This window comes from Pezoporus occidentalis, unplaced genomic scaffold (genome assembly GCF_034315485.1).
Source record: "Pezoporus occidentalis ecotype Australia unplaced genomic scaffold, CSIRO_AGI_Poc_V1 ctg14, whole genome shotgun sequence".
Lineage (NCBI taxonomy): Eukaryota > Metazoa > Chordata > Aves > Psittaciformes > Psittacidae > Pezoporus > Pezoporus occidentalis.
The window spans coordinates 1671698-1695669 of NW_026913209.1; the positions used below are offsets into that span (position 1 = coordinate 1671698).

Sequence of the window (23972 nt, forward strand, 5' to 3'; positions counted from 1 at the left end):
TGACTGGTTTGGGATGCTGACCTCAAGGCAGAGGAATGCTGCCTGTGCTACACATTGTGATTATCACCTCCAAGGAGCCAGCTCACGAGGCACCACGTCTGTGGATATTTCCACTGCGTCCCTGCTACAGTATTCATGACAGCTCCCATTATGGGGCATTTCAAACCCCCTCAGGGATGGTGGGGGCAATCCCTCTGTGCTGCTGCCGGCAGACACAAACATCAGAGGTGATGGGTGAGGAGGCTGCAGGGAATCCCAGAATCACTATCTCTTCGAGAGATACCACATCCATGGCAGGGGGCTGGAACTAGATGATCCAAACGTCCTTTCCAACCCTTACTATTCTATGATTCTGTGTTCCTCAGTGCACAGCAAGGGTCCAGCAGGCACTATTTTCAGTACTTACTTTTCTCTCTTATACAAGAAAGCAAGCTCTGGTGACAGGTATGTGGAGCCTTCTGCATCTGAGCACTCAATGTGAAACTGATGCAGGGTCATGTTGTTTTCCTCTCTTTTTTTTTTTAATTCAAAGTTTCTTCTTCCTCTTTCTTCTTAAGGTCCTTTTGCCAGGAATGCCCAAAGATCAGGAAGACAGCACGTTTTTACCCACAGACCTCACCCTGAACGAGATTTTGTATTTCCGATGGCACATACATGTGTATTTTCCAAAAGCTTCTCTTGGGCGCGGGGGCTTACACAACACTTCTCATGATCAAATTCTGCTTTGCTTAAACCACCTGCAAAAATTGCTTGCATGCCATAGGAAAACCTTGCAAGGATGGTGAGAGCAGGCGCCCAGAAAGACGAAGAGTTTGTGCTGCTGTGTCCCTGAAGTTGAAGCACGCTTGAGAGCGGGTGAGAGCTGTGTGGCAGCAGGGCAGGTCAGTGAGATGGGGGTGCTGAGCACAGAATCAGGCAAAGGTGACAGAGCTGGGACAGGCGGTGTAGGCTACTGACATGGCAAAAGTATTGTGGCTTGTCACGTGTCACTGAGTAGCTGGTTGTGAAAGACACTGTTTAAACAAACTGCTGCGTACATTTCCATGCCAGTACCTGTCTGCCTGGATTCTTATTTTCAAAGGGAAGCCCTTAAGCATATTCAAATGAGTCATTACTTTTGGTCAGCATTGACACCAACTGGAAAATCTAAACATTATTGCCCTGTACATCCCCCGCACTTCAGAGATCACACAGGAGTTTCCTATATGGGTTGCATCCTATTTCTGCTCCATTCACAGTCTCTTTTTTTCTGTTTTCATCTGAGAGCTTTCTTGTTCTGCCAGGAAGGACTCTCCGATGCCTGCCAAACCTGTACATTTCTTTCCTTGTTGCAAAAGCACTTCTGTATAGTTGCTTATTGAGCAAATAGTGACTATGTGGCACTAGCAATTTGATTGTTAATTTTATACATCATGAGCAGTAGCTTGAAATGCTAATGCAGCTTTTGCAACCAGGAGTGAGTCCTCACCTCTGGGTGAGAAACCCTGAGTTGAAACCAGGGCCCACCAAAACCTTCATACCCATCCCTGCTTATTTATATTTGCCTGTAATAGGGTAACCGTACAGCATTGCATCCAGGCATTTCCCAAACATTGGAGGAATGTTACAGACATTCTTGGGCAGAAACTGCCTGACTTTGAAGCGAGTCAACCTGAGAGTAGTGGTTAGAGCTTCTAGTTAGCACATCCAGCACTTCTAAGAATAGCTGGAAGTGGCCACCTCTCAGAAAATAAGTTGATGAAATCTTCCAGCATTGCAAAGATCCCAGTGCTTCTCAGAGTAAGTCCGAAGGGTTCAAGTAAGTATGTGAAAGAGAAGTGGAGAAGGATGAGTGAGAGGGGAATCACAGTGGCCATGGTGAGGGAAAAGGAAGCAAAGGATGCTGAACCCCTTGAGGGAAGAACAGTGTACCCAGTGACACAGAAGCCCTGGAGGGAGGGAGGACTTGGAGATGGTGAATAGAGAGGGACAAGAAGAGAGCACACAGTCATCCTGTGGAGAAAAGGAAGGCAGGAATGCATCTGGGATGTGCCAGGACTTTGACCTTGAGGCACCACAAGGTGTACAGCCTGGTATTTCTTTGCTTTGATTTAAGTAGAATAAAAACCATGTAGCTATTGGCTCTCTTTATACCACAGAGAAAGACAGAGCCTCCCTTCTTTGGAGATTACCTCTGCCACTCCTATCAGTATCTTGCTCAACAAGTCTCTAAGCCAGCAGCTGAAACAATTTTCCCTCCAACAATGAGCCACTCTTCATATTTCCAGTTTTGATGTAAAGAGAAATATGAAGACTGTGGAGCACGGGCTTTGGCAGGTCCCAGCAGCTACATTGAGACTTGCAGAGAGAAATCACCTTCCAAATAAGCAGCAATCAAGCACCAATCAAATAATCATCTTTCAAATAAGCAGCAGTTTCCATTGACAGAATGAAAATAGGGCTGCAATTATATGATAGCTGATAACAGCTTTATTGTTACATTTCCTTCCATTTCAAGAACAAATTTATAATTAAGAAATGTCACTTTTTGATATTCACGATTTGGGCAGCCTGGCAAATGTATAAGCAACAAGTGAGTGACTATTCAACACAAAATATTTTCAACACAAAAAAATGTTCAGCACTTCCAACAGGAATTTCTTGTTCCTGGGAGCAAGCAGCCTAATGCTGCCAAGTAATTACCAAGACATCAGAAGCAAGAGGGTGTTAATGAAATTTAAGAATGCCACATAAAGTAGAAGGTGATGTATTTATAAAGGAGGTTTTAACTATTGCCTAGGAAGAACTGACCATGAGGTCTAGTGAAATTAATAATAAACTAAAATGTAATAATCCAGGGTGAAAGATCGTGGACTTCAGGGATAACATGAATTTCAGGTCTCAACTAGGGAGTTAATGAACTGTAAATCACAGGGAGGAAGGAAATACAATACAGAATACAGGCCTGTTTAAAGTAAACATGATGGCAAACTATTTCAGACAGGGTATTGCCAAGTGACAGAGAAGCAGGAAAGCTATTGATGGCAATGATGAGGTGTCATCTGGAATATTGGTCATCTATGTCAAAGAAAGATAAATTCCCATAGGAACCACTGCAGAGAAGGACTTCAAGAAAGGACACAAAACCCCACAGCATTTAAAGCCCACATTCCTGCTGCCCAACTTCAGGTACTTCACAAAGACACACAAATTAGGAGTATAGTCACTAGGGACTTCTGTAGTCAACGGGAAGAGATGGGCATCTCCAGTCATTCAGCCTACCTAAGTTCTGACTTGGCTCCTAAATTAGATGTTTTATTGAAACACTTTAAACTACACAGGAAGAATATTGCCCTAGGGAATTGGCATGGTGCTCTCAAAAACAAAGGCTTGAGAGAAAGGAACCAGCTGCTCCAAGAAGGGTAAACACCACAAAAGAGGTGAAGGTCAGGTTCATTGGCAGGACAAGCTGATAAATGCTGGGCACAAATAAACTGTTCTGAGAAACAGAAGGTTGATCTTTGCAAACAGCCTTCCACGGGGAATAAAAAACTTGGCTAGAATTAAATCGCAGCTGAACAAGTTCATTTAAGAGGTTATGTGATGAACATACCTGGAAGAGCAAACATTTGGACTGGCAGATACAGAAAGATCTCTTCTGATCCTCTGTGCTATGCTGTTTCATTTGGATTTGTTGTTACTGAATACAGCCAGAACTAATCCTTTATATCTGCATCAAAAGGGATGTCTTGCAAAATGATGTGTGTTTTGGTAAAGAATTATTGAAAGTTACTGCTGCCTTGCTGTTAATAGGCATCAAAGGGAAGGATGGCAAAATCTATTTCCTAGGACCAGAGCTGCTCAAGAGGAAAAACAAGAAGAGCTACAGCACTGAGCGTCTGAGCTACCCCTATCCCTGCAAACTGAGCAAAATGCCTGTGCTGCCCCAGGTGAGGGAGGCCCACTCTCCTAAGAGGTGGGCAAGCACATGGCAACGTGCTATTCAGAAGGAACAGAAACACTATGAACACGCTTGTAGTTGTCACCAGCAAATATGGCGCGTGTGGCAGGGTGTGTAACTGTTGGCAAGTTAGGCCAAGTAAGTGTCCTTCCACTGCTTCTGCTGTTGCAGGAATGGAAAATCATTGCCCATAAGCCAGGCCCACAGGTTAAGGCTGAAGTGCTTGGGTCACCCAGCTAAAAATGCCCCAGCAATACAAACATGGACTATCAATTGCAGCTGTGTATTGCCAAATGAGGTGGCAGAGCACAGCCAAGTGCCTGGAAAAAAGCTAGAAAAGGACATGGGAGTGTGAGCCTGGAGGGGTTTTGGCTAAAGCATTGGCAAAAGTAAGATCTGGAGTATTGTCTCCTGATATTTAATCCTTCCTAATTTTCAGTGAAATGAGCCTCTACACACACTGCCTGAAAATAATGGGGCAGAAACACAGAAATATCTGATTGCCCTACAAATGACACTGAATATTGGCTAACCAGTTTGGTCAACGTTTTAGTGCAATAGAAACATGTTTGCTAAGGGGAACGGATGTGTATTCCTCATTACTGTATCATATGCCAGGGTAAATGCTGTGTCACAGTCCTCTAATTCTATCCAACCCTGATATTTTGAAGCTAATTTGGAGGGATGGAAGTGATTACAAATTTTAAGTTTAAACTTGAACCTGGATAGAAAAAGAAAACAACAAAACCTCATTTCAGAATAGCAGAAAACTGCTGACTTTCCTCAGTAATACTTAGGTCAACTTAGTGGTTGATATTAGGAAACCCAAAATTTTGCAAAACAGGCAGTGAACCAAGTGAAGCAAGACACAAACTGACAACATACGAGGCTTTAACAGGCACGAAATATTTGCTTTTACAACACAATTTTACAATAGCACTGACATTCATTACTCAAAGTTGTTTTTCACTAAAGCCACACAAGAAACAGTAAACTAGAGAAATCCAGCATCCCACACATTTTTTTTTTGTTCACCCTTTTTCTAGCAAAATCTTATTACCTATTGCAAAATGTTTGCAAGGGCTTTATGTTTGACAAAGAGACTCATCTTTCGTTTTCCATGGGGGCACAGTTGCTCTGTAATGCTGTTATTGTTAGGGATAATGTTTGTGGTCAGTTGCTATCGACAGTTACAGTCGAAGTTCAGGCAGCCAAATTTAGACATGAAATTAATAATGGCATATGTACCAGAGAGCTTAAGTATGAATTGTTTCTTCATGACTTACCAGGAAAAATTCTCACTGAGATCCAAGAAGTTTTGGCATGAATAAGTTGTGAATATGGAACAAAGGATCTGCCTCAAGAAAAGGAGGCAAGTATCAGTACAATATGGATAAAATCAACCAAAATATCTGAAGTATGAATGCAGCTGAACTCCCCTGCCATAGAAAGTCAGGGTGGTCTGTGACTGAGGATGTGCTCAGCTGCATAAAATATACAGTGTTTGATGAAGTCCACATACGTTGTACTGCAGAAATCAGTCATTTAAAGAGGACTGTAAATATGAAAAAAAGCATGAGCCATCATTCTTGTTATGTGCAGAGTACAATATATTCTTCTAGCACTGTGTATATTATATAAACACGACTTTATGTAGGGCATTGAAAGGTTGGTACGTGTGACCATTAACCACGTAGCTGATTTGCATGGTCATGCCTCTGTCTCAGCAGGCAGGCTTGCTAAATCCATCCACTCACCGTATATAATTGAACTTTCCAGATTGCTGTCTTTTCCCTTCAAAATGTCTTCTGCATGTCCATACACTGAGGGCTACTGAAATAAGGGAAAACAATATGGGCTGCTTTCACATCACCTTAAAGCGCTGAGCTTCAGCCAGATGTAGGCACCAAGAGCTTTCCTCAGTGTCTGCAGTTACTCCTTCAGCTAAGACAAAACTTTCTCAGGCTCGAATAATAGTGACTCTAATACTGAGCCTCCTATCACATTTATAAAATAAAAAAAAAAAAATGCTCTCACATTTTTTAAATAAAATTATTTATTTTGAACTTGGGGTTGTTGGGTGTACTTGAATCACAACTGGTCAGGCTTCCAAAGTATAAGTAAGAAGAGGAGAGGTAAATGATGTAAGAAAACTGAAAGGACCTCCAGTCTTTATGCTGTACAACTTTTGTTGCAATGTAATGCCCCTGAAATATTATAGTGGGAACTGCTTAGCCCTCCGAGTTCCAGCAATCAAAGGGAAAAAGCTGCAGCTCTTGGCTTTCCTCTCTGTGTGTTTATTTGAAATTTGTATCTTACTGTTGTCCAACAAAAAGATCATATCCCTTGCAATTGCTATCTCAGAAATGTCATTAATCACTCTGTATGACCTGACTGGATACACCTTCAGGTATGCCTGGAAATGCATGCATCCATCTAAGCGCCTTCACAGTGAAGACCTGACATAAGCTTTCCCTTCCATCTTAGTCCTTCTCCCCAGATACAAGTCCAGGTGCAGAGGAAACGAATGAGTTGCCTTCACCTACAGGGCTGAGTAAAACCCCAACCAAGTATATACCTCTGTAGCAACTACAGCCAGAATGGAAGAGGGCTGTGGCTGTTAGTTTGTTATGGGCAGATTTATTTTGGGCAGTGAGGCTACACATCAATGCTGACAGCATTTAGAGCATTAAGTGTTCCAGAGTGAGGACCGTGGCACTGCTAACAAGCTCATACTCTGAAGGCCTATCAGTCCTGATAGGCCGCTAGAAGCACAGGTGTTGCGAAGTATTTGTGCAGGGATTGCTTTAGCATAACCCATCTTCCAAGCTTTGGACTCTTTCTTGGTGCTGAGATCTTTTACGATTGTGAGAAACTTGACTGTGCAATACAAGGCAACCAGCATAAGCCTGGGATTCTCTTCTGTGTCTGAAGAGAGTTGTATCCTAAGGAGTAGCAGAAAGAAGAAAATCCAAAGGATTTTGTCTGCAAAGACAGCAAAAGCGCCATGTCTAAAGAGGAAGAAAAAATACCCACATGAATCAAGGATCCACGTAATTCCCTCATTTCTGACTTTCATTGTGTAAACAGAGTACATCTGGCCATGCCTCCAATTGTTTGTAAATAATGATGGTTTACATGTCTTTAAAATAAACTCTGACACACAAATACTTGCTAAGCCACATCTACTGAGTCAGTCACATATGTATGTCCCTCTTTGCTGAAGTTCTTCATTAGACCTTTTCCTGGGGCCTCTGTTAGCAGGAAGCTGTCTGTGCTCGAAGGCAGCCCTGCCATAGTGCAGCCGTGTGGCCTTGGATCAGCTCCATGAGAAAGCTCTAAGGAGCAATAGCAGCTGACCATTGGTCAGAAGCTGTGCTTACGCTGAAGCACTCTCCCCTAGTCCTTGCCTGAGTGATATTACAGATATGCCTGTGCCAGCCCCTATGTGTGCTGGTACAGATCCTGACCCATCTGCGATGATCTCGGATCCTTCCCATCACTGTGGGCTTCTCCAGTGATGACCAGACTGGTGGCTGGCTGGCGCCGGTATCGTAACTGAACCGGATTCTTACCCTAACTGGTAAGCCCTTCCTGGCTTCACCTCAGACCTCCTTGTCACTACGGTCACTTGGGTCACTGCTGGCTATTTGTACTGTTAGCTGAAACTAGTAACCACCACCAGACCTGCTTTTCTATTTTTGTTTGGTACTTTTGGGCTTCTCCTGCTTAGTAGAGAAGCCACTGCCATGCCTGCCTTGCCGTGACACTCCGTTCCCAGCTTGACTTGCCACTTCTTGAAACTTGTTTCTTTGAAGGATGCCATTTCTCATCTACAACTGTTATCAGTGGTGCCAGTGGGATTGTGGCTTCCCTGACCGGCACAAGCCAGACAATAGGTACACAGATTGCCAGCACCACATTACTCTTCTTCTAACCAAAGATTTTTGATAGAAAGGTGTCTTGAGCCAGCCTACTGGTGCCATGCATTCCTGCCAGTAGCATAAATCATGACAGTGGGCAAGAAGTCAGCAAGTGAGACAAAGAGTCTGCTCTGTCACAGAGAGATGGCAAAACTAAGCAGTGATATGCAACTCTTCTTGTGTGATCTCACTGATCTCTTGGTCAGATATCCAGGGAATCTGAGCAGCCTGGAGACTTGTGCATTTCAGAAGCCCAAATGTTGTGGTTTAAGCCCAGCTGGCAACCCAGAACCAAGAAGCCACTCGCTCACTCCCCTCAATTCCTCCCCCCACTCCTGGAGGGAGGGGGAGGAGAATCAAAAGAATGTAACTCCCACGGGCCGAGATAAGAGCAGTCCAGTAACTAAGGTATAACACAAACCACTGCTGCTACCACCAATAATAATAAGGGAAATAACAAGGGAAGAGAATACAACCACTCACCACCTGCCGACCAATACCCAGATAGAGCCAAGCAGTGATCTAGCCCTTCTGGGTAACTGCCCCCGGTTTATATACTGGGTATAACATGCTGTGGTATGGAATACCTCTTTGGCTAGTTTGGGTCAGGTGTCCTGTCTCTGCTTCCTCCCAGGTTCCCCTCCTCCCTGGCAGACCATGAGACTCAGAAAGTCCTTGGTCAGAGTAAACATTACTGAGCAACAACTAAAACCACCAGTGTTATCAGCGCTGTTCCCAGGCTGAAAGTCAAAACCACAGCGCTGCACCAGCTACAAAGAAGGAGAAAAATGACTGCTACTGCTGAACCCAGGACACCAAGTGAAATTCAAAGTGGTCACATTTCCGAAGCAGTCACGACTTCTCTGGTCACCTTTTATAATTTTTTTTGGTTGTCCAAGTCTAACAACACCTTTCTGTGCTTTGGCAGTTGCTTTTTCCACCTTAAATGCAACATTCTCTCCCTCTCCAGGGCTTTACCTCCACCTGTCCTGGTGATACCTCTCCATAGAATCACGGTTTGGGTTATACATCTCATTTTTTTTAGACCAGGTTGCTCCAAGCCCCATCCGACCTGGTCCTGAACGCTGCCAGAGACAGGGCAGCCACAGCTTCTTGGGGCAACCTGTTCCAGTGTCTCACCACTCTCACTTCTTCCCCATATCTGATATAAATCCATGCTCTGTCAATTTAAAGCCATTCTTCCTTGTCCTGTCACTAAATGCCCTTGTGAAAAGTCCTTCTCCAGGTTTCTTGTAGGCCTCCATTAGGTACTGGAAGGCTGCTGTAAGGTCTCCCCAGAGACTTCTCTTTTCCAGGCTGAACTAGCCCAGCTCCCTTTCCTTGTCTTCACAGGAGAAGCTTCATCCTTCCAGTTCTTCCAATTCCACCACGAATTAATACTGGGGCTGTCGCACCTGCCTGCTACAGGACACCTGGACTACCACATGTACATGCACAGTTCTGCACATTGTTCAGACTGTCACACCTGCAAGGAGTTCACCATTAAATCTAATCCCTCACCAACAGCCTCAAACAGCACTGCTGTGAGATGGGGCTACCAGCATGAAGGAAACGACTGCAGTTCAGTCCAGGCCAGACAGCTTGCACCTCTGCCATTAATTGATGTATTAAGAGAGCCAGCACACAGGAAATGGTTAGGACATGGTTGACCTCACTAAAATGGTATTGGTATCTTGTACTGCAAATACTCCCACCATATAAGTTTGCTTGGCTGCTGTTAGGTGTTGTAGACTACCCAACACGGTTCCCTGGTTTTAGTAAATTGTGTACCAAAGGGTACAGTTATGCCTTCTGTATTTAATTGCAAGTCCTTGTCCTCCACCTGCTTACCTGGAAGGCTGTCCTTTGCTCTAACATTTCATCATGAAGAAAACCCAGTGGCTTTGAGACATCCATGTGTTGCCCTATACACATGTGGTATGGACTGACTTCTGTCTCTTTTTGGCTCTTCACTAGGATGCCAGAACTGGCTAGACCTTTTCAGCAACTTGACTCTCCCATGCTCAGTGAACTGTTCATCAGGAGGCTCTTACTCTGCAGCAATGCAAAGCACTGGGCTCCACCAGTGCCCACGTGTATTACAGTCAACAGCTACTGCTTCCCCAATAAACGCTACTAGTGTTTCCTTACTCAGCATGCACAAACAGGTCATTAAACCCCACTTCCTTCATTTTTCATGTAGCATTTATACAGAATTGTTATGAAAGTTCACCTTCCTGGAAGTCAGTGTAAATGTATTTCGTATGCAAAAGAATTCCATGTAATTGCTATTAAGTCTCATGTAACTTTCCAGCATGTTCCGCAAAGTTGTCTTCCCTCTGATCAACACCACAGTACTTGTGGCCCACATTCATAAACATTCACATTTCAGAAATGCTATAAACAAATCTCTTTTCGATCGATAGGAATGTTATTTTTATTTGAAGATCGGAAAACAGTAAAAAAAAAAATCAATTTTGCATTAAAAATGAAACCACTTGGACTTGAAGTACCAGTCTCTACACTGGAAGATGTAACTAACACATGACAACAAAACCCGTTTATGTGCGTGGAAGAAAACCTGCTGTGCGCAGATCAGCTCAGTCCCGCGTGTTGTGAAGCAAGGGGGGCACAGCTGACTCCTGAGGGCACTTCCCACGAGCCCTACATCGCGACCAGCGCCGAGGCAGCCCCGTACCCTACAGTGCTCCCCCGACAAACCGATCCAACAGTGCCCGCTGCCACCGCCGGACACGGCACGAGCCCCGGCACAACAGACCGGCACGTACGTCCCTGGCATCCCCCGCCCAGGAGACAGCTCGGTACTCCACAAGCCCCGAAGGGCGCCAGCGCGGGGACACTCAATCGCACCGCCCCTCTGCCCCGAGCCTGCCCCCGAAGCCATCCCCCCACCCCCAAGCTTCACCGAGCTCGGTGCGGGCTGCGGAGGCCGCTGCCAGCTCCCAAGGCCGCGGCACAGCGCCGGCAGACCAGACCAGACCAGACCGGACCAGACCGTGCCGGGCCGGGCCGGGCCGCACTGCTACCGCTACTACCACTACCACTACCACCGCCACCGCCACGGCCACACCCGTGCGCTGGCGGCCAATCCCGCCGTTCCCAGCATACACTGCGGCGTGCTCCGCCAAGCGCCAATGACGTCCCCATCCCGCCACCGGGCGGCAGCGCAGTGGCGTCACGGTCTCACGCAACGAGTCACCCGCGCGTGTCGCAACGCCCAGCCATTGGTGGAGGCAACGGCGCGTCTCGTGGTCCCGCCCCCGCATTGCGGCCGGCTATAAAAGCGGCTCCGGCACCCGCTCCGCGCCTTTAGCCCCGGGTGTCTGAGAGGAGAAAGATGCATCGACTCCGCTCACGGGCCTCCACGGGGATTTCTGCCTTCGCCGCCGGTTCGTCTTCCGCCTGCTTTCGCCAATCACCCCCGCTGCCCCGGACCGCGAAGTCAACCTCGCAGAGGCGTTGGAGTAAAAAGCGATCCTGCTCTTCTATCGGCTGATTGTCGCTGATTCCCGGGCGGGGGGGAGCAGAGAGACGGAGACCCGGAGAGGGGCCGCGGGAGCCGAGCTGAGCGCCGCTGCGACCATGCCTAAGCCTAAGAAGCGGGGGAGCAACCACCAGCGCGGGGCCGGTGAGTGTGGCCGGGCCGCGGGTGGGGACTCGGGGCTGGCGGGGGCTCGGGAAAGGCGGCCTTGCTGGGTGGGGAGTTCACGCGCCGTTTCCTGTGGCCGCTGTCGGGGGAAGGGAGGCGGCCTTTGCCGGAGTGAGGGGCCGCGGCCGGATGGGCTCCCCGGCTCCCTGCAGGACCAGCGGAGAAGCGGCAGGACGGGCGGGCGCGGCCGCTGGGCGCGACGGAGCTGGAGCACGGCACGGCCCGGGCGGCGCCGCCAGGGTGACAGGAGCCGACCCCGAAACCGCCACCTCACGCCGCTTGCGCGCATGCGCCCGGCGGCGCGGGCGGCCCCGGGGTGGCGGCGGCTGGCGGCTGTGCCTGGCGCCGCCGGCGACCAGCGGGGCTCTGAGGACCGCGGCCGGCGCCGGGCCCGCCGGGGCCTCCCGACAGCCGCGGTCGCGGGTGTTGAATGGCCAGCGGCCCTAGGGCAGCCCGGGGAGGCCGGGCGCGCGGGGGGCTGGAGCGCGTCCTCGGCACGCACAGCCTTCCGTGTCAGCGTTGCTGCACGGCCGGCAGCGTGGGCCCTTCCGGGGCGGGGGGACGGGACAGCTGGTGCTGTCATTCCGGTGTGCCTGGTGTGGCTACATGTCAGCTTATTGTGCTCTGAAAGGCTGCAGGGTCCTTAAAAGCAAAAAACAAAACAACACATCTTCTTAGCCTGAAAGAGGGTATTATAAAAGAAACAGTGTTCGTACAGTCTGGAATCCATGCGGCCAGGGTGCTGATGCCAGAGCAAAACAAAGGTTTTGTGGAGTTGGTGAGAACTTTCACTTTAGCCTACCGTAGCTGTGAGCAGAATGTGTTTCTAGTATCAAATGTTTAGGAAATGAGCAATTCACTGGGTCTTTCTGCAGCTGCTTTTGTTTTAGTTCGTGAAGGGCTGGAAACCAGAAAGTGGCCATGCCAGGTCTCTGAGCTTGCAAGTTTTTTCATCCATGCATTGGCTAGTGTTTTCCTTTGTAACTACAGGAAACATCAAAGGTTATGATCAGTGGTACAAGCAGGTGGTTTATGGCTAAGAGCTGCAAAACCTCTGGAGTACAGATTTAACTTGGACAGTGGTTAACTTGAGGTTGATTCTGGCTGGGTAAAAATGGGGCTTTGAGGGGTTTTGGTAGTCAGGAAACCTGCCCAAAGCTGGCATGCACTTTGCAGTGCGTTGTTAAATAATTTAGAATCATTTGAACCACAAAAAAATAGGTGGAAGAGCAGAATCCCAGGGTTTGTAAATGGCATTTGGGAGCTGTTGGAGAAATAGCAGTGAAACTGTTTTGCTAATCAACCATAGATGCAAGTTAAGGGCTAGGCTAGGACAGCGGTTGAAATTACAGTGTTCTCCAGTTGAACTCTTAATCTTGTAACAATAAGATACAGGTATGAAAAGTTGTAGAGATGAGCATTGGTAAAAATAATACTGCTTTCTTTAAAAGGACTGAAGTTACTGAACTGAGGCCTTCTTGGTGCTGAGAGGGGACAACTTTTCTCCCCTGTTGAAGCATTTAATGCTCTGGCTTGTATTTGCAATTCAGCTGGCTATAGGGTTGGACATTGCTTATCCTGCACATATTACACTTAATCATGTAAATTCTGCAGTGAACTGGGTAATGTATAACTTACCGTGGCCTGAAGTCTCTCTAAATTGAAAAATAAGATTATATAGCAATTTTTACATAGCTTTTCCTAACAGTTTTTAAAGCACAGTCACAGGGAATTGCATTAACTTGGAGTTGACTGTAGAAGGATCCTAAATCTAGAGTTAGGAGTTCTACCAATACATTGAAAATGATCTTCCAGAACAGAGCCAACTAAATCTTCAGGTCAGGTGGGAGTGAGAGAACCATCAGAGGAAGAATATGTGCTTTCCATGAATGGGTCAGGGAGAGTGAGTCTGTTGGGAGGGTTGAATTCTACTTTTGGTGTTCAGATATGCCTTTTCCATGTGAAAAAAATGACCAAACTATTGTATTTATCTTTCCTTAAGGCGGTCAGCCCAGAAGTGTGCAGCCTTTTAGTGATGAAGATGCTTCAATTGAAACTATGAGCCACTGCAGTGGCTTCAGTGATCCTGCTAGCTTCACTGAGGATGGTATATTTTTCTTTTGTATCTATTCATCTGTTCAAAACCATAAAATCTTAATTGACTTAGCAGTTTATGTACTAGACTGTAAGTAGCAGTAGCACAATAATGGCATGATTGTTAATTTAATGGTTGTTGTTTTTGTTTGGCAAGCATATACTCCAGGTTTCATGACCCTCTCCTGAAACTATTAGGCTTTTTTCTATTAAAATTATACAAGACTAACTTTTGGAGACAGTAAGAATTATAAGGTATTGATAAGGTATTGATTTTCTTAACACATAGTTGAGGTGTAAGAACTGCAGAAGAATTTGAGATGGAAAGATTTGCCTGTTTTGAACTAGATTTATGCTTTATCTTCTACCATCTCTGAAACTTGGGCTGCTGTTATGTCCTTTTTTGGGAAGAAGGGACCTGAAAGCCTCCAACAGTAGCATAAGGCAGGGAGGCTTCACTGTGAACGCTTGCTGCTCTTAACGGAGCTGCTGTCGCAGAGACATCTGAAGCGATGGCAGATGGGGCAGGCTGCTTAGGGAGTACTTACTCGCTGTATGAACAGTGAACACCCTGCTCTATTTCAGGGGTAGGTGTAGTGTATTGCATGCAAATGTGTTGCTGACAGGGTTGGCTGATGGGTGTCAGTTGTAGCAAATTATGTAACATGATTAGCTTCATTCCTGGCACATCTAAGAAGCAGGTATAGAAACACCACAGATGTATCAATAGATCAATTTTTATGAAATTATTTTAAGGGGCAGTTTGTTCTAGGTATAACACCATTCTGTAGTTATTTATGTTAAATTGCTTTTTTTTTAATTAGTATTAAAAATATTAACTGTTGGATACTACTCTGTCCGCTAATAAAATGTGTGGAACTAAATTATTTTATCTGGATTAGGGCCTGAAATTGATGAAGAAGCCACTCAAGAAGACTTAGAATACAAATTGAAGGGATTTATTGATCTTACATTGGACAAGAGGTATAGTATGCTTTGAAGAAACGTTCATATATTGCTTACTGGTTTCCTCTGATTATGATAAGGGAAATATGCATCAAACTTCTTTATATGCTTACTGAAATGACAATTATTTCATGCTGGGGAGGACTGGCTTTTCTTCTGGATCTGAAAAGATCTTTTTCCCTCCAGAGTTTTTGGATAAGTGAGAGTCAGACTTCCCTTTCCTAATAGCTTGAAGTAGAGGGACTTTTATTTCTAGTCTAGTATACTGTTGTGAGTTCTATCTCCAATCTTAAGTCTCTATCCTTGAGGGAAGGAGGCAATTCATAGCATCTAATACTTGATAGTGCTTCTGTGGGTTACTGTATTTGACTGTATCCAATAGAAGAGACTACCGTAAAAAACAAAGGCTGAGCTTTAACTGATGTATGCTGATTTCAGGATGTCTTTCTTCTCTCTTCTAACAGTGCAAAGACAAGACAAGCAGCTCTTGAAAGCCTGAAAAATGCTTTTTCTTCTAAAATACTTTATGAATTTATCATGGAAAGGAGAATGACACTAACTGATAGCATTGAACGCTGCATAAAGAAAGGTAATAACATGCTTGCTATTAGAAGGCAATAATCCTTATGAAATAGCTCATTGTTTCAAAGGAATCAAGACTGTGAGGCTTCTCTAGTACTTTAGAGTGCTTAATAATTTAGTTATGTAACAGTCCTTTTTCTTATTTCATTTAGATGTCACATTTTACACCACCTAGAAAATTAAATTATCTTCTGTCTGTTGGCTTCTGCATTTCCTTTTGCAAGTTTTCAGACTATTATTTTTAAAGGGTTAAAGGATGGAAGCAATGCAGAAGGAGATCACTCATCATAGTATGTTACTCTCTAGGTAAGAGTGATGAACAGTGTGCAGCTGCCGGTCTGGCATGTCTTCTGTGTGTGCAGATGGGGTCAGGAATTGAAAGTGAAGAGATTTTTAAGACCCTTGGTCCAGTTCTAAAGAAGATTGTCTGTGATGGAACAGCAAGCATACAAGCCAGACAGGCTGTAAGTATGAAATGTTTATTTGCCAGGCAGGGACAGAGGGCAGTTTTTGATCAGCTCACTATTGTGTAATCCTGACTAAAGGCTATTACACAAGTATAAACTCATACTGTTGAGATATACTCTGAATGAGCCATAGCAGTTCTCACTGACTTAGGAAGTTCCACATAAAAGTTGACTGTCATCCTCTTCTTCAACCTAGGAATTTCATTAAAGAACTGCTAGATCTAGTACTTTTGTGTCAAGTGTCTGCACTCATTATGTTGCAGTCTCCTTACTGCAGTTCTGAGGGCTGATGTTGAAGGCCTATAGGAGAAAAAAAACAAAGTTTTTCCACTGACTGTTATATCCTTCTTGTATTAATTTTAATTTCTTTAACTGCAGAGAAATGTTACTTATGCAAATAAATTTACATATGATAAAATTACATGTAGCATATCTAGAAGTAACTTGATACATTTGTCCTACCAAAGTATTTTGCCCAGTCATCTCACTTGTGCCTCAGCAGTATACTTGAAATATTGACTGAAGACAGTCTAAAGCTCTTGCTAATATTTTCTTAAACTTTATAGTTATAAGTGATACTCTCCAGTTTGCCTTTATTATTACATAGCTGGCTACTTCTGTTGTACTCAAGCTGTGTTACAACAGATACTATCAGCTGGAAGAGGAGGAAGTCTTAGTTCAACAGCAGTTATTTTGCAAGCAAACAAAAGCTATTGAAGCTTCTCCTGTTTCAAGTGTAGTTTTGAGTCCTGTGTGGTTAGTGCAAACATCACTTTCAAACACTTTTGTCCTACTCTTTGTAGGAGGACACAGAGTAGAATATGGGGGATAGGGAAGAGATGAGTGGGACCTTGCAGCAATAGTTGGAAATTTCCAGGAATGGTTCTTGGAGTCCAGTGTTTTCATGCCATTTAATTATAAGAGAGAGCAGAAAAGGGAAGGTACTTTCACACAGATGTGAATAAATGTGTTCGTTACCAATTATCAGCATAATTTCTGCTAGCTTGATCCTAGTGGGATTTAAAATAATTGGGTGAAAGGAGTGCTACATGTTGCTTTATGTAAATTATATTAACTAAACCAGCATGAAAAGTAAAGGCTTGTGAGTAGCATCTGTTGTAAAATCATCCTGAGAGTACACGGGAACTATGAGCTAACTACTGCAAAGAGGCTGAATTAAACAGTGTTGAAGACTTGTACTCTGCTAAGGTCTTAATCTCAGTTTCGGTTGCTCTGGATGTTAAATTTCAAAGGTCAAAGTTTTGTCAACAATAAGGTTAATGTCAAATAATACTGACTTTTTTTGTTTCGTGTCTAGTGTGCAACCTGCTTGGGGATTTGCTGTTTCATTGTCACTGATGACATTACGGTGAGGAGTTAATACTTTTTTTGTTTTTCTTTTTAATGCATTTACAGTACAAAAATGTGTGAATCTTAAACCATTGCTGTTACTTTTTTCCGCTGTTCAGGAGCTGTACTCTACCATGGAGTGCCTGGAAAACATCTTCACAAAGGCCTATCAGAGAGATAGAGACACTAATGGTGTATCGAGTACACATAACACCGTGCTTCACATCAGTGCTCTCTTAGCGTGGACACTGTTGTTGACCATTTGTCCAATGAATGAAGTGAAGAAGAAAATAGAAATGTAAGTGTCTATCCTGGAAAACAAAATTTGTAATGACTTTTTATATGCAGTGAAGCAGGGTCAACAAAACTTACATCTTAATGAAATGTGACTTTGTCCTTAGGCACTTGCATAAACTTCCAAGTCTGCTGTCTTGTGATGATCTCAACATGAGAATAGCTGCTGGGGAAACACTAGCCCTTCTGTTTGAACTAGCACGCGAAACAGATGCTGTAAGTAGATGTCAGCAGCTCCGTCTTCTTGCACTGGGATGATAAGGCATATTACTTAACCTGTGTTGCATAGCACCCTAGATTTCAACAAGTGGCAGATAATTTGCTGGTTTATGTTCTTTATAGTGAGGCTGCCCAAATCTAAGTGGGTATAGCAGTGTTTCACAGCTATTTAGCTAGCATTTTTATACCAATTTCCACATTGAAAAACAGGGCCGGTATAACAAAACACATCAAACAGTACTGAAGAACAATTAGAAATGTGGCATGTAAGCTTTAAAATGCAAATCCAGTGCCAGCTTTTAAGAAAAATAACAAAAAAATACAACTAAAAACCCCAAACAAAAAAAAAAGCCCTGGAGACATTCCAGGCTAAAACTCATTAGGCACTTGGGCAATAAAGTTCCAGTGATTCAAAACCTGCACAGTTCTGCACCCACAGCTAAAAATATATTCTTCAGTAGAAATCGTGTTGACTTCCAGTATTGTGTTTTCAGTATTCTTATTTAGGTACCTTGAAAAGCAGAAATAGTATTGCATGATGGTTTCATAGCATTTGTGACAATTTTAGTCAGTTGGGACTATAAGGGGGAAGATTTTTAAAGGAGTCGCATGGCTAAACATACCTTTACATTCTTCAATATGTCTTAACTGGTTTTTTGAACTGTTTTATTGTCAGCAGTGAAGGAAACAGCCTCTACTTACTCCCATGGCACAGTGTGAGAGAGTTGCCTGAGTGGTTTCTAGCTTGAACAAGCTGGGTTTTACCAGAACACTGTCCAAAGTGAAATGATAACTCCAGTTGAGTCAGGATATGTGACACGCTTAACACTGCATAATCTGAAACAATACGCTGAGATCTGTTACAGTTGCAGGCAGCAGGGATTTGGGTCTTTTGGCTATGGAAGCCAACTTTGAAAGGTAACAAAAATAAGAGAGATGGAAACTGATCCGTTACTTGGTCACACTGACTGCAAGTAACTAAAACCTTAAAATGTATTAATAAATGAGTCTTGCATTCAGCAAAAATATCTTGGGTTCCACTGAGGAAATGCCTCTGTAATCATTGCAAAGTATTCTCTTTGGATCCTTAACAGTCAGCACAGATTACAAATGCTTACTGCGTTTTGCTTTTGACCAGTTTATTTCAAAAAGCATGCAGTAAACTCAGCCTGGTGAATAGACATGACAACATTCAGATTAAAATAAAAAAACACTATACCCAGCACTGAAGGAGCTGTACTATTTCATGTGGCTCTGGCTACCAGGATAGATAGAGCTTGGTGGTGGCCTACTTGGTAAAGTGGATGCTGTGACTTTGTTCTTACTGGCTTAAATGCTGCAAATAGAACAGCAGGAAGTTAGTGCCATCTTGGTGTCTTTAAATAACAAAGTAACATGTAGGGATCTAGGTGCCCAGAATTTGGGGAGATCCATTTTCCTATTTGCAGGGGAAGATGTTGAGGCCAGAAGCTCAAGTGTTTTGTTATGTTTTTTTTTCTTTCCTTTCACTAGGATTTCTTTTATGAAGACATGGAACTTCTAACAGAAAAACTAAGAGCTCTGGCTACTGATGGAAACAAGCACCGAGCCAAAGTAGATAAGAGAAAGCAGCGATCTGTTTTCAGAGATGTGCTACGAGCTGTTGAGGTGATTCTTTGGTCTTTCTTTAAGTGTCTGGATCTTAACTGTGCAGTGTACAATCTAATGAAAATGGTTTTATTATTAAATAGAATTGCTGTTTCAGTAAGAGCAACAGGAACAAATTATTTTAAATGATACTTCAAATTCTGATTACTTTATTCTGCATTTCTAAAAAAGTAGTTATATTTCATGTAAGTTTTTTATTTTGCTTCAAGCTTGACTCCATGTTTCTTTCAAGAAGGTTAAACATTATACTGTAAATACTAAATTCTTATTTTATTCCATGAGCAGATTTGTTTTTCATAGAAGACTTTGTAGGACATCCAAATCAGTGTCCTGAATTCTGTAAAAAGGTTCATTCTGAAATCTGCTACTGAACTGCTGTGCATAATAAAAAAACAACTTGGTAGTAAAATACATTTCCAACTGGCACCTGTCAGGGGCCGAAGAAGGAAGGCAGGGGAAAGGTGGATTGTCACTGTCCTAATTGTTGTGCTGTAATCTTTCGGCTTTTCATATCCAAATTAAGAGAACAATATGCAAAGCAGGACTTCCAAAATTTCTGGTTAGCGACGTGTTTTAGAGGCTTCAATGAGCTGTCAAATTTCTGTCACTTCAGTGGGTTGTTATTTTACACCTCTCAATAGGTTTTTGTTTTTTTTTCCTTGTCAGATAGTTGCTTCTTACATAGTTGTATTGGTAAGACCAACTAAATATTAGTTGACATTCAAAACAGTTGACCTCTCGGAAGCTAAAGAGGAGGCTTTGAAGAGATTCCGAGTCACTTTTGAGATCTGCCTGTAGAAGATGTCACAAATGTAGCTCACAGCACCTGAAAAGTGGGGACTAAATGAGGTTTACAGACAGACTTCAAGGTCACTGCTGAACTCAGAACTGGCTTTTCTGGAGATTCTGGAGTCCAATTCTTAAGCTCACTTTAAAGATGAAAGTCAAGTGTTCTTTCTTTAAAATGCTTTCTGAGTTGAAGAATGTCAGCTTCAAGTCTTACATGAGATTTAACTTTAGGTTAAACTCATCAGTTTATGAATAAATACAGTGTTTATATATATGTATTATTTTGAAGGTTATTAAAATTATACATGTTGTTTCCTTTACTTTTGAATAGGAGCGTGATTTCCCTACAGAGATGGTTAAGTTTGGACCTGAGCGTATGTATATTGACTGCTGGGTTAAAAAACAAACTTATGATACCTTCAAGGATATTCTGGGGTCTGGGATGCAGTATCATTTACAGGTGAGCTGCTGTTTGATGCATGCTCAGACTGTTGTTCTCTGTCTGGCTTCTTTGTAGCAGTTTGGTCTGAATTATGAAGTCATGAGTAGAACTTGGTGGAATGATGAGCTTTGCATTAGAAGTGTTAAAAGACAGCACTTACAAAGTGAACTAGAGAGAGCTTTTTCTGAGTTGTAGCCTGAGTGTGCTGTGGGTTAGCAATTAGAAGATTTCTCTAAGAAGTAAGATACTTGAGCTGAATACCTTCTTAGCTTCAGGGGTTTTCCTGAATCTGTGCTTTCAGCAGTGCTGTAGTTGACTGGCTGTTAAAGAGCTGCATGCCTCCACCCTTCCTGGTCAAGCCTGTGAAAAGGAATGCAAAGTTTTAGTCTAAAGTGATGAACACAACTTGCAGCCCAATGATGACAGCATTCCAGAAGGGAAAGAATAAGTCCTTATTTGTTCACTAGTCATCTATTCAGATAGGTAACAGAAACAGGAATTGTAGCTTGGGGTATATGCACCGAAATTGCTATGATAGTCATGGGGTTAAAATCTTCAGTCTGGTGCCAGCTGATTTTCAAGGTGACTGAGGGAGCCTAGGCGTGTGACAGCTTCTTCAGTTTTTAAAATACATTTACAGCCAGATACTTTAAAATTGCTGGGTTGTGAAACCTCACAGATCTGTGTCCCGCTGCCTGATCTTGTATAGACAGTGTCATAGAACAGTGTCTTCATTTTCAAGGACAAAAAAGAGGGCAGTTGTAGTTGTTAGCCTTTTTCTGATTAAAGGAAGTGTTCCCTGGCTTAACTGCAAAAGTTACTAAGATCTGTGTCAGACTGCTGCAATTTCTTACTGTAATACTTGATATTTACAGTAGTCATCTTTGGAGACTTGATAACCAGGGGAGAAACTGATTGTTTGATGTGTTTCTTGTTTAGTCAAATGACTTTCTTCGGAATGTGTTTGAGCTTGGTCCACCAGTAATGGTAGATGCTGCAACTCTTAAAACAATGAAGATATCCCGTTTTGAAAGGGTAGGTGCTTGCACTTTAATATTGATACATTAATGTATTTCTCCTAAATTAAATGGTGTTCCAAACATGCGATTGAGAAGCTGTCATATTTAAGGTGTCACTTTAGAACTAAGTGTTCTATCTTATCCTGAATGAAACCAAACCTTGCTTTTGTGGGTGTCTTTGAGCTCTTATTTTAGCTCTTCCACTGAGCATGTGTCTGCTACTGTTTTTTCTTCCAAGGAGGTCTGGAGGTTGATGTGCTTCCTGACTGGTATCAGATTCGTGCTCTCTGCGTGTGCAGCTAGGGCTCTAAGGAAAGCCATAGGATTTTGGGCAGGGACCTACAGGAAGCTGTAGAAACCAGGTCTTAATGAAGACAGTCCCAAACTTCGCAGTGTGAAGGGGACACTGGCAGGATGATGGTTTTGTTCTGTTGGTTGTGAATGTACTTATCCTGTACGAACCATTTGTGAAATGGTGTTGCCAAATTTAATCCTGGGGCAGACTTAATCTACGTTGTGCCTGTGTGTGATGTTCAGCACTGACTGGCTTCAGGATTGCTCCTAGCTCAGGCTTTCTTACACAATCCAAGTTTCTTTTAAATGTGTATATATTGAAATGAATCTGTCTTTGGTGCACAAAGATACTATAAATTTCAGAAGGCCTACCAATTTGTTCAAAGATTAATAAAAATTTATTTCAAGGTGCTTCTTAAGATGAAAAACAATGTACATAAGCTTTTTAATATCTGCTATTAATGTTTTCCTTTTATTTTGTAGCACTTGTACAACTCTGCAGCATTCAAGGCTCGGACAAAGGCTAGAAGTAAATGTCGTGATAAAAGAGCAGACGTGGGAGAGTTTTTCTAGATCTCCTTTTCCATGGCTTTCAATATTCATAATTGAAATGTATTTTTAACTTTTAAATGATTTTTTTATTTCTGTAGTCTGCACTTGTGCACAGAGATGTTGTATAAAGTCTGTAAATATAATGCATGTTGTTGCTTAGTTGCATATACACTGTACATAGATGGGTGTAAGATGGGGTGCAGGGATACGTTGTAACACTTGCATTAGACGCAACTTGCTCCAAAGTCTGAATATGCTGTTACTGAACTGTTCAGTGGGGTGGGCAACTGTAGTCAAATGCCATGTGTCAGATAGGATTCCTTACTTCACATCAAGGCAAAATAAATGAGTTCATTGGCCAAGTGTTCTGATAAGAATGTGCTAACCTCAAAAGATGAACTTGCTCATGTGAAGTTAATTTGGTAACTTTTTCAACTCCTCTGTCTGGCAGGTAGACAAATTTCTGCATAGTGTGACTATCGTATGAAGTTCCATTACCTTCACTTACAGTGAAGTACTAAGTGACAAATACTTGCCTCAATGTAAAATAAACCCAAGATTCTTGTGCTCTAAAATTGGAAGTTTAATTTTTGGAATAAAATTGTTTCTTGTTGCTTGCTTTCTGTGTAAAAGTGATTACTACACGAATGAAAACTGAACAGTAGCAACACCCAGAGGCTGAAACAGATGGGTTTATTTGCCCATTCAGCAATGTGGTTGGGTTAGTCTCCATGCTTTAGTTTGCTGCCTTGCTGAGTTCTGAAGGTGTCTGATCTACATAGGGTCTGTCATCACATTTCTCATGGTGAAATGTTTTCTAGTTCTAGTACTGCACAACACCTTCTCCCTTATCTTACCAGAGCCATTCCATCTGCCTTACTTTCAACACCTTAAAAACTACTCCTAGCCTCGGTTTCTAGCTCTAGAACACTGAAATGTGCCAATACCCTAGAACTGTTTTGTCATAGGGATGGGGGACTGTTATACAATAAAGATGCTAAATCCCAGCTAGCTGAAGTTTCTGAACCAGACAGTCTGTAAGTAAAGGTGCTTGTTAAACATTCTTAAAAGTGTAAGTCAAGTTATCAGCAGAGGAAATGAACCTCACACCCCAAACCAACCCCACCCCCTAAAAATTACTGTTTGTTCTGATAAGGATGTTTTCGTTTGAGATTTTTTTTTAAGTTTCTGATTATAGCAGAAGCTATTCCAGAAACTCCATACATGCCAATCAGCTGTACCTTCTAACCTTTTTTCACTGAAATAAGGTATTATGTGTGAACTTGTTTGGCGTACATAACTGATTCTACACATTACAACAAGGCCTTCAGCTGAGGTCTCTGTTATTATTGTTGTGTGCTGTATTTGTCATGCAAGCGGAGAAGTAACTTCTGATCCCTGGGCTATATGAAGTTGTTTTTGTTTCCCCATCCCAAGTGTTCCCACAAGCCTGGTGGTCTCTGCCCTGGCTGCTGGTACTGCCTTTGGCACCCTTTGCTCAAGTAAAGCAGCACTTTTGATAGCTTCCTGTCTTGGCAGTGTTTTCCGGTGCTTTCCACAGCCCCTTCTGGCTGATGGCCCAGCACGTGGTTGCCCTTTCCCCCATTACCCTGCCACTGCCAACTGCAGAGACCAGCATGGCTTCCAAGGCTGGCTGATGGGGGACGGGTCTCTGCTGCCCTGTATGCTCTGATGGGTTTGTAGACCTTGCCTCTGGGCTGCAG

The 23972-nt window shown here is 43.3% G+C and overlaps 1 protein-coding gene across 2 annotated transcripts; it reads left to right on the forward strand.

The window, feature by feature from the left end:
* The first annotated feature begins 11172 nt into the window (after window positions 1-11172).
* Window positions 11173-22867, forward strand: IFRD1 (interferon related developmental regulator 1). Of its 2 annotated transcripts, XM_062609568.1 has the most exons (12): window positions 11173-11512; window positions 13536-13640; window positions 14530-14611; window positions 15058-15182; window positions 15482-15639; window positions 16961-17011; window positions 17112-17290; window positions 17394-17502; window positions 19018-19152; window positions 20273-20401; window positions 21323-21418; window positions 22180-22867. In XM_062609568.1, the coding sequence occupies exons 1-12, from the start codon at window positions 11467-11469 to the stop codon at window positions 22267-22269; spliced, it is 1305 nt and encodes a 434-aa protein (XP_062465552.1). In that variant the 5' UTR covers window positions 11173-11466; the 3' UTR covers window positions 22270-22867. The 2 variants fall into 2 exon arrangements, with proteins under 2 accessions (XP_062465552.1, XP_062465553.1); XM_062609569.1 differs by lacking the exon at window positions 16961-17011.
* The last annotated feature ends 1105 nt before the right edge of the window (window positions 22868-23972 follow it).